This window comes from Chrysochloris asiatica, unplaced genomic scaffold, assembly GCF_000296735.1.
Source record: "Chrysochloris asiatica unplaced genomic scaffold, ChrAsi1.0 scaffold00002, whole genome shotgun sequence".
NCBI classification, from domain to species: domain Eukaryota; kingdom Metazoa; phylum Chordata; class Mammalia; order Afrosoricida; family Chrysochloridae; genus Chrysochloris; species Chrysochloris asiatica.
The window spans coordinates 25815968-25826077 of NW_006408520.1; the positions used below are offsets into that span (position 1 = coordinate 25815968).

The 10110-nt window shown below is 38.5% G+C and overlaps 1 protein-coding gene across 1 annotated transcript in view; it reads left to right on the top strand.

The window, feature by feature from the left end:
- Positions 1-8734: 8734 nt before the first annotated feature.
- Positions 8735-10110, top strand: part of GBP4 (guanylate binding protein 4) — a 145579-nt gene continuing 144203 nt past the window's right edge. Inside the window, exon 1 of the mRNA XM_006831063.1 lies at positions 8735-8924. Within this exon, the coding sequence (XP_006831126.1) occupies positions 8735-8924 (190 nt within the window). The remainder of the gene's footprint in view (positions 8925-10110) is intronic.

Consider the following 10110-nt stretch of genomic DNA (forward strand, 5'->3'; position numbering starts at 1 on the left):
GGTATTCCGTGTTGTTGTTGACCGAGCTCCTCACTACAAGTCTACTTGATCTGTCATCTTGAGCACAAAAATTCCAAATTCTGGGGGCTGTGGCAAAATGTTGAGAACTTGTACACATATGTTGAATAGGAATCCCATATTAAAAGAAGAGGAATTCTAACTACTGCTTCATTATCTAAATGAATTTAGTTTTTGAGTTCCCTTTTATTCTAGTGTTAGAAAACTTGAATACAAGTTATGGTCCACTTTTGTTTGTTTGCTTGTTCAAACTCATCCAGTACTGGTTACATTGTCAAGAAGGAAGAATCACACTCCAGGCTCTTCCACAATAATTGAGAAGATGCTCCCCTTGGAAGGGAGATGTTATTGTCGTGCAATGGTTTGCCAGTTAGTGCAGAAGAGAAACAACCCAAATAGCTAATAACTATGCTGCAGATTTACGCATTTTGCTTCAATTTGACTGTCCTAGCAAGTTGAACGTTTCCTTAAACTCCCATTACTCTATTGTACATAGTACAAGCTAATGGAACAGAATATTTATTTGTTAGGTGATGCCAAGTCAGTTCTGACTTATGGTGACCCGATGCACAATGGAATGAAATATAACCTATACCTGAGCTGTCCTCACAATTGTTGCATTTGAGCCCATAGCTGCTGCAACTGTGTCAATCCATCTCACTGGGGGTCTTCCTCTTTTTGTTGACCCTCTACTTTATCAAGCATGATAAAGTCCTTTTCCTAGGACACTCTTATGTCAGTTTGTCCTACTGTGGTGGTGTGTATATTGCTGTGATGCTGGAAGCTAAGCTACTGGTATTTTAAATACTTGCAGGGTCATTTATGGTGATTAGATTTCACCAGAGCTTTCTGACTAAGACCAACTAGGAAGGAGAGGCATACTGCTTCTGAATGTTTAGACACTGAAAACCTTATAAGCAGCAGCAGACTGGAACAGAGAGGGAGAAAAAAGCAGGTAATTAAGTAGAAAAACTGGTAGTATCAGGAATAAAATAAGAGTGTAAAACAGGGCAAAAGGTCCAAATCCCACAGATTCACTTTTTGGTGCTTAACCAGAGTAAGTGCATGTCAGGCCCAAACTGCTGTTTCCATCGCCCTTACAATCTAGTTACAATTTGAACAAATACAGATAAGAGTAATGCTTAGTTTGAATCACTCCCCATTATAAGGGTACACATAATGGCATTACAATATTTATGTACTACTCTCTATTTCAACATTTGCAATGTGGTTATTAGACTGGTGTTGTTGTTGTTAAGTGCCATTGAGACAGTTCCGACTTACAGCAGCCTTGTTTTCCAGGTTTCCTAGAAGCGGCTGGTGAGCTTGAGCTGAAAACCTGGAGATTGAAACTAATTTTACAGTCCAACTTATTAACCCAGAAGGCCACACCAGGACTCTTGTTATTAGACAGGAATTTCTTAAAATGGTGATAGCAGTGAGTGACTAAGTAAACACTGTGGGTGGAGTTTTCTAGGTTACAAGAGACATCAAGGAAATCATAGCACTGAATGAAACTCATACTAATTCCTTTCTTTTTTTCATTTTTTTATTTTACAGTGTCTGCTTTTTAAAAAGAGCGATGCATAGAAACAGGAATGCTAACAATGTGTGTTAGATTCTTCTTTCTTTTCAGGCATAGCATTTATGGATAAAAGTATCTTGGCACCAACTCTAAGTTTTTCAACTTTGAATTTGTGAATGTTCTGATATCCAAGAATTAGAAAGAAAGAAATATCAAGTCAGAAATTCATTTTTCCTCTTTTAAATTAGATCAGATTTGGGTTCAGAGTGAGCACTATTTGTTTAACAATGAAACCTGACACCCAAGGCAAAAATTTCAACTCTTTCAACTTCAAATGCTCCATAAATGGGTAATTTTGGAGGTACACTGGCAAGAATGCATTTACCTATGTCTTCCCACACCAAACAAGATGGAAGGAAGTCAAAGTACCTGACTGTTGCTGTGATAATTTCCAGATCAGCTCTCCTGAAGAAGGATGACGTTCTTTCCCATTGGGCCGAATGTGCAGTGTTCTTAGGAGAAAATAAAAGCAGTCTGAATCTGGAAAGGCCCTCCTAAAGGATGAATAGCAAGATGTCAAGGCTGTAGCCCACATAGTGCCTGTAGTAATTTATCAGTAATGTGACATGAGGCCACAAGGTCTTACCACATATAAGGATGCACAAGTGAACATAGACACCATGGGCAGCACTTGTATGGAGAGGGCCATAAGGACCAAACAGGACTTCTCAGAGAGTAGTATGAAAGACACTTTAAGTAAACTCAGAAATATGTAGTACTAGTATTCCAATGTTCAAGTCTCACTGAAGGCACTTCTCCTACAAATTAAAAGCCCTTGTAATTTCAAATTCCCCCTTTATCTCCCTGTTCCAAAAACACTGTTTTGAAATTGAAGCTGCAGTTTATACTATTTGTTAGTTGCTGTCGAGTTGGCTCCAACTCACGGCACCATTATCTAAGGTAATGTGGTTATTACATCAACTCATGAAGCAAGTTATAACCTTATAAGGTAGGGTAATAACCTTATAAAAGTCCCTGGGTGGCTCAAATGGTTAAATACTTTGTTAGTAGCTGAAAGTTTTGTAGCTTAAACCTATTGATTCCTAGCAATCTGCTTCTGAAACAACTCTGGCAATTAACAAAACAAATAACTTTGTCTTATATTTTGTGTATTCTTAATCATTCTTAATTCTAGTCCTAAATTCTCTATGCCCAGTAGTACCAATGTATTTTTAATTTTGCTATTTTTTTACTCTTCTCTCACAGTGGCAACTCTTCCTCATTCTAGAACTCCTCAAGTTACGAATCTTGTTCCTTGTTGTTGTTAGGTGCGGTCGAGTCAGCTCCAACTCAGAGTGACCTGATGCACACTGCCTGCCTCTGAGCCAACCTTAAAATTATTGCTATGCTTGAGCCCATTGCTGCATCCACTGTGCCAATCCATCTCATTGTGAGTCTTCCTCTTCCCATTGGGCTGAATGTGCAGTGTTCTTCCTCCAATCCTGAGAGCATGTTCCTCTTCATATAACCCAACTTCTCAGATTATTTGCTCTGCATATAGATTGAATAAGTATGGTGAAAACTACATCCCTGGTGCACACCTTTCCTATTTTTAAACCACTCACTGTTCCTGTGTTCTGTATGACCAACTGCTTCTTGGTCTATGTACGGGTTCCTCATGAGCACAATTAAGTGTTTTGGAATACTCATACCTCACAAAGTTGTCCATAGCTTGTCATGGTCCACATAATCAAAGGCTTTTGCATAGTCAATAAAGCACAGGTAAACATCTTTCTGGTATTCTCTTCTTTCAACCAAGATCTATCTGACATCAGCAATGATATTCCTCTTTCCATGCCCTCATCTGAATCCAGCTTGAACCTCTGATGCTCCCTGTCAATGTACTGTAGTACCCATTTTTGTATTTTTTTTAGCAAAATTTTATTTGCATGCGATATTAATGATTTTGTCCCTTGATTTACACATTCCACTGGGTACATCTTTTTGGAATGTGCACAAATATGGGTTTCTTCTAGCCAGTTAGCTAGGCAGATATCTTCTAAATTGCTTGGAAGGGATGAGTGAGTGTCTCTAGTGCCACCTCACTTTCTTGAAAGACTTTAATTTGTATTCCATCAATTCCCATAGCTTTGTTCTTTGTCACTACCTTCATTGCATCTTCAACACTTTCTTTCAGTATCATTGGGTCTTGATCATATGCAACCTTTTGAAATGGTTGAACAACGACTATTTCTTTTTGCTACAATGACTGTATATTCATTCCTTCTTCTTTGATGCTTTCTTCATCATTCAATGTTGTCCATAGAATCCTTCAATATTGCAAGTTGAGGTTTGATTTTTTTTCTTCAGTTCATGCAATTTGAGAAATAATGAGCATGTTCTTCCCTTTTGGTTTTCTAACTCTAGATCCTAGCACATTTCATTATAATCTTGTCCCTACTGACTCATAATTTGTACACACATTTTTCTTAGCTACAGAGTTTCACTCCACAGACTTGTGAACTGAAACTACATCAAGTTTGTGCTTCTCTGCAAAGACTGGAGTCCTTGGGGTGGTGCTGTGGATTAATGAGTTGGACTGCAGAGTTGGTTTGAACTGCAAGATCAGTGGTTCAAATTCACCAGTTTCTCCTCAGAAACCCTATACAGGGTCACTGTGAGTCGGAACAGACTTGATGGCATTTAACAACAACAGTATTTACCCCAAAGTAGCCTTAGTGATACTGTAGGATAAGAATTACAGACCTACTGGTGGTTCCATGATAGACAAATGAAGTTTCCTGACTCTGTTATGATTTACAGCCTAAAAACCCTATATAGGGTCACTGTGAGTCAGAATCAACTCAACGGCAGTGGGTTTTGATATGCTTATTCCAAGGAGCTCTGATGAAGCAGGGGTTAAAATACTTGGCTGCTAACCAACTAGTCTGTCTTTTGAACACTCTGTCTGTGTGAGCAAGATGCTGTCGCTTGTTTCTATTAAGGTAGCAAACTGCCTTAGAAACCTATGGAGCATTTTTCTCTCTGTCCTGTAGCGTCCATATGAATCAGAATTGAAACCACAGCAACAAGTTTTGTCGTGGTTTTTTTGTTGTTGTTGTTTTGTTTTGTGTTTCATATATACCTAGACTTGGGATTAGCTCTTGAAAATGCCAAGTTTAATTCTAGAGTTTGGAAATATATAATTCTGATATTGTGGTTGTTGTTAAGTGATATTGAGCCTGATCTGACTCATAATGAACCTGCAATGAGTTTCCAAGGAGCGACAGATGAGCATGAACTGCCAACCTTGTGGTTCAAACCACAAGCGCATTAACCCAAAATGCCATACCAGGACATACTTTTAAAGTTATAAAATTTTCATCTATAAATATTGTTTTATTCCATTTTATAAAGTGAGCTACTCACAATGTATGGAGTCCTGGTATAGTGCTGCAGTGAAAGCACGTGACTGCTAACCACAAGGTTGTCAGTTAAAATCTACCAGATGCTCCTCAGAAAACCCTATACAGGGTCACTAGGAGTCACAATTGACCCTATGACACTTAAAAATAATAACAAATGACAATTTAGCTGAAGATGATATTTTTAGGCTAGGTGTGACCATGAGATTAAGTTTGCACATGGAATATGAACTGAAGGCTATGCATCCCACTTGTGGGTCTTGGTTATAGAAATTTTAATGTATACTCCATTGGCTCCTCTTTTCCCTCTCATGGTTTGAATCATAGATGTGGCAGCAATCGAGTTTGGACCTTGTAGATGAGTACATGCATTAATGGGTAAAGAACAACTACTGGGAAGGATCCTAAAAATCTTAATGGACTGGTGCAATAATGTTTCCACATGAAATAGAGTGGTAGATTGTAACATACCTTCTAAATGATCTATCTCCAATGTCCTCATTTTATTCTCTTTCGCGTGCTGGTGTTGGAGGGATGGAACCCAAGCACAGTTTTGAGCATGCCTAATCTTCAAGGAGTTCTGGTAGCGTAGTGGTTACGAATTGGCCTGCGAACCTTAAGGTCAGCGGTTCGAAACTACCAGCTGCTCCGCGGGAGAAAGATGAGGCTTTCTACTCCCGTAAAGATTTACACCCTCGGAAACCCTGTACAGGGTCGCTATGGGTCGGAACTGACTCGATGGCACTTAACAACAACAACAACAAATCTTCAATATGTATATAATTGTGGCATTGAGCCCATATCCCTATTGAACTTTCAATCTATCACCTCCTCAGTGAGTCTGCAGATTCTTAGTGCTTGCATAGCCCCTTCACCATTATCTCTTTGGACTAAAACATTGGATGCTTAATATGTTACACTGGAGTGCTAGTGTGGTTCTGTGTATTAATAACTGGACTAAAAGGTCATTATGAACTTCATAGTCAGCAGTTCAAGCTTACCTGTCACTCCTCAGAAATCCTACACATGTTTGCTATGGGTTATAATTGACTTGAGGACACCTAACAACAATATTGGCAACTCTGGTAGCGTAATGGTTATGAATCGGGCTGTGGACCGCAAGGTCAGCAGTTCGAAACTATCAGCTGCTCTGTGGGAGAAAGATGAGGATTTCTGCTCCCATAAACATTTACAGCCTCAGAAAACCTGTTCAGGTTCACTATCAGTTGGAACCGACTCAATGACACTTAACAACAACAACAATATGTGTGTGGGTGGTGCAGATGGTCTAATCAGTTGGAACCGACTCAATGACACTTAAGAACAACAACACTATGTGTGTGGGTGGTGCAGATGGTCTAATCTCAACTGCTAACCTACAGGTTGGTGGTTCAAACTCACAAGGCAGTTCTGCAAAAGCAATGCCTGAAGATGTGCAAAAATTAGTCTTCCACCCCACAAAACAAAACAAAACAAAACTCTGCTGTGCATACTTACACTCTGTGCCACATGGGATTACCATGAGCCATAATCAACTCCTTTTTTAATACTACAAACACTTGTGTGTTTTGAACCTTAATGAAACATACATTGTGTAAAGAGAAAAGAATGAAAAGTAAATGAGCAAGTAAATTTAAAAAAAAAAAAAAAATCCTCTTTCCTGAATAAGCACCTCTAAGAGAAAACTTTTGAAGGATTCTAAAGCTGTACTTTTGTAGAATTCACACCTGATGCTCTATGTTTTTTCTGGGTACCAAGGACAGACACCTAAGTCAACTGTGAAAGAAAGACTAAGCTGAATTTCCAGTGCCCCATGAACTGAGCAACTCTGGACTTTCAGGCAGCCTAACCCACATGCTGGTGTCCTGTATAAGCAAGATAACATCACAGATGCAATTTACTTTCTATTTCGGATTTCATCCTGTATGACTGCACTGTCAGCCTTACTTTTCAGCTTCTGAAAAGAACATTTCTGTTTCTCAGCAGGAGGGGAGCTCAACTGGTGAGCAGGGCAGCTGAGACAGTACTACACAGCAGTGACCACTCCAGGTAAGGTCTTTCCAAAACCTTTGTTTCATGAACTTTTCTGTTAAATAACTATTAGCAGCACATTCCCAAGCACAGACTCCATGATGGCCAGTGTGCAGACAGAGAGGCATCAGAGCTGGAAGGTGTCTGTTCAAGGACTCTTTATGCTGAGCAGCTCAGTTTCTTGATTTAGAGCAAAGGTAATGCATGAAGACAGCATGCACAGTGTCCCCAGAACTCATTGTTTCTCTTCAGACATCTGTCCAGGGTTATGTCAAAGAGTCCTACATGGCAGATGGAAGAGTGCATCTTCAGAAAGGGCTCTGAAATCCTTTCTAGGATGGAAAGCCAAATTACAGCCTCCTCACTTAGACACTGCTGTGGGATCCCTTCCTCCCATCTTTCTATTCCTTCCCTTTCATGACTTTGGAGAAACATAAAAGAGAGTATTTCTATCTTAACAGATAATGCAAAGCTTAAAAGATTGATTTTTGCTTACTTGGATACTAACCACATTTAGGAGTCCTGGTGTGGGGCTATAGGATAAGCACTGAACTGCTAACCAAAAGGTTGGTGATTCAAACCTGCCAGCCACTCCTTGGAAACCCTATGCAGGGTGCTAATGAGTCAGAAGTCGCTTAACAACAATAAAAATAATCCTGCATTTTATATTCCTAAGATTCGGCAAAGCTGTATTTATGGCATAATGTGTCTTCACTCTTAAAATAACTGTGATGTCTATGTTTGTTAATAATGCACACTTCCTAAATCCATCGTTGATTTTTTTTAAATGGCATCATATAACATGATACTTGTTGAAAATCCATTTCTTGATTCATCTTCATAACTGTTCCTATGTTTGAGCTTATTGATATAGGCTCTGTCTTTATCTCTGTCATTTTCAAACTACTGACCCTTTCAATCACCATCGTATTAAGAGTCTTTCCTTTTCGATTACCTTACACTTTATTAAAGCAGAATGTTCTTCTCCATGGATGGATCCTTCCTTATAGCATGTCCAAAGTACATGAGATGAAGTCTTGCATCCTTACTTCTAAGGAGCATGCTGACTATGTTCGTACAAAACAGATTTGTTTTTTCTCTTACTAGACTAGAGTTCCTACAAGGTAAGAATTTGTATCCATGTTGAGCACCCCAAGCACTGCCCAAAACATGGTAGGTACTCACTATATGTTTGTTGGATTAAAGAGAGACCAAGTTTTCTCTAGGAGCTCCTAGATACTTTTCTGAGCATTCCTCCTCTCCTTCATGCTCATTCTTCCTCTATTTACTCACCAATTGTCAATATTCTCAGGGACTCATTATGTGTCCTTTGTTTTTCTTGTTCTATTCATTTTATGCACCACCTGGGTAAGGTAAAGTTCTTTTAAAGCTCTTGTAGGGATTAAAGTTATTATTTTTAAGTGCCATAAAGTCGATTCTGACTAAGAGCAACCCTGTATAAGGTTTCCAAGGAGCAGCTGGTGGGTTTGAACCACTCATCTTGCAGTTAGTAGCCCAGTGATTATCCTACATCACCACACATTAATAAGGAACTTATATAAGGCATATGTACCTTCCTTTGAAATGGAAGGACACAAAATTTCCTCACTTAATGTAAGAAGTTAATAAACACAGCTCACAAGCAGAAAGTGATATACATGCATTTTAAATAATCATTATAAATGAATTTATGTGTTGCGTTGTCCTGAGTGGCTCTTTTGGTTTGCAGGTTACCATGACTTCCAGACCCATCATGACTGCTCCTATTTGTTTGGTGGGAAACCAGAACGAGCAACTGACAGTGAATCCAAAAGCATTAGAAATTCTTCACAAGATTTCCCAACCCACAGTGGTAGTGGCCATTGTGGGGATGTATCGTACAGGAAAATCCTACCTGATGAACTGCCTGGCAGGGCAGAAGCATGGTGAGTTCTGTCTTAGAGGAAGGGCCACTAGTGTGGAACCAGTGATGATGCAGTCTGATCATGTCTCCTCTAGGCTCATATTAAGGAAGAACTGACTTCTTCCCTCTGAAAAATTATTTTCAATTCTTGCCACCAAATTCACAACTTCAAATATATGTCCACAAATTCTATAATAAATAAAAGCTCTCTTTTCTAATAATAAGCAATTCTCACAACATTACACAAAGATGTCCCCCACCATCCCCATGGATCCCTCCACTTTCACCTGCTCAAGGTTTCAACTCTAGCACTGTTTTCCTTTCTTCTGCATCGGTTATGCTCAGACAAGAGAACATTCACAGAGCTTATATTTCAGTGGAGCTAGCTAGCAATTGTAATCCTGTTGTGGGTCTATAGGATAAGCAATAGACTGCTAACCACAGGTTGGCAGTTCAAACCCACTGGTTATACCTCAGAAATCCTTTACAGAGCCACTATGAGGCATAACTGACTACATGGCAATTAACAACAAACTAGTACCTAATTTTTTTTAACTTTCATTTTATGCAACTTGGTAGATTATGCCTTCCCTGTTGTAGAGTTGTAATATAATCACTGGACTTCAAACCACAAGATCGGCAGTTGAAACCCACCCAACACTCTCAGAAACCCTGTACAGGGTCAATTTTAGTTTAACCAACTGGATGGGACACAACCCCAATAACAGCAATACTTTTTCTGTAAGGCATTTCTAATACACAAACTTAATAAAATTACTAAACATAAAACAAAATCTGAATAATCATTGTTCAAGTCAAGAAATAAAATATACTCTATATTAAAAACTCAATATGGTATCATCACACACCCTCACTAGTAATCACCAATATTTTAATTTTCATGTCATTAATCTAATTTTTTTAGTTTAACAATCTATACAGACATTTCCAAAAAAGCAATCTAATTTTACTTGCTTATAAACTTTACGCAAATGAAATTATATTTTATGTATTATTTTGTGTCTTTTTGGCTCACAAGAAAACTATGACTCATTGATTTGTTGTATGTATCTTTAATTTATTTATTTGTATTAATTTATAGTATGCCATTATACGACATCAAATTTATTTATCCATGTAATGTGGGTGAACATTTAACTGATATTCAGATTTTAACTTTTATGAACAAATTTGTCATGATTTTTTTT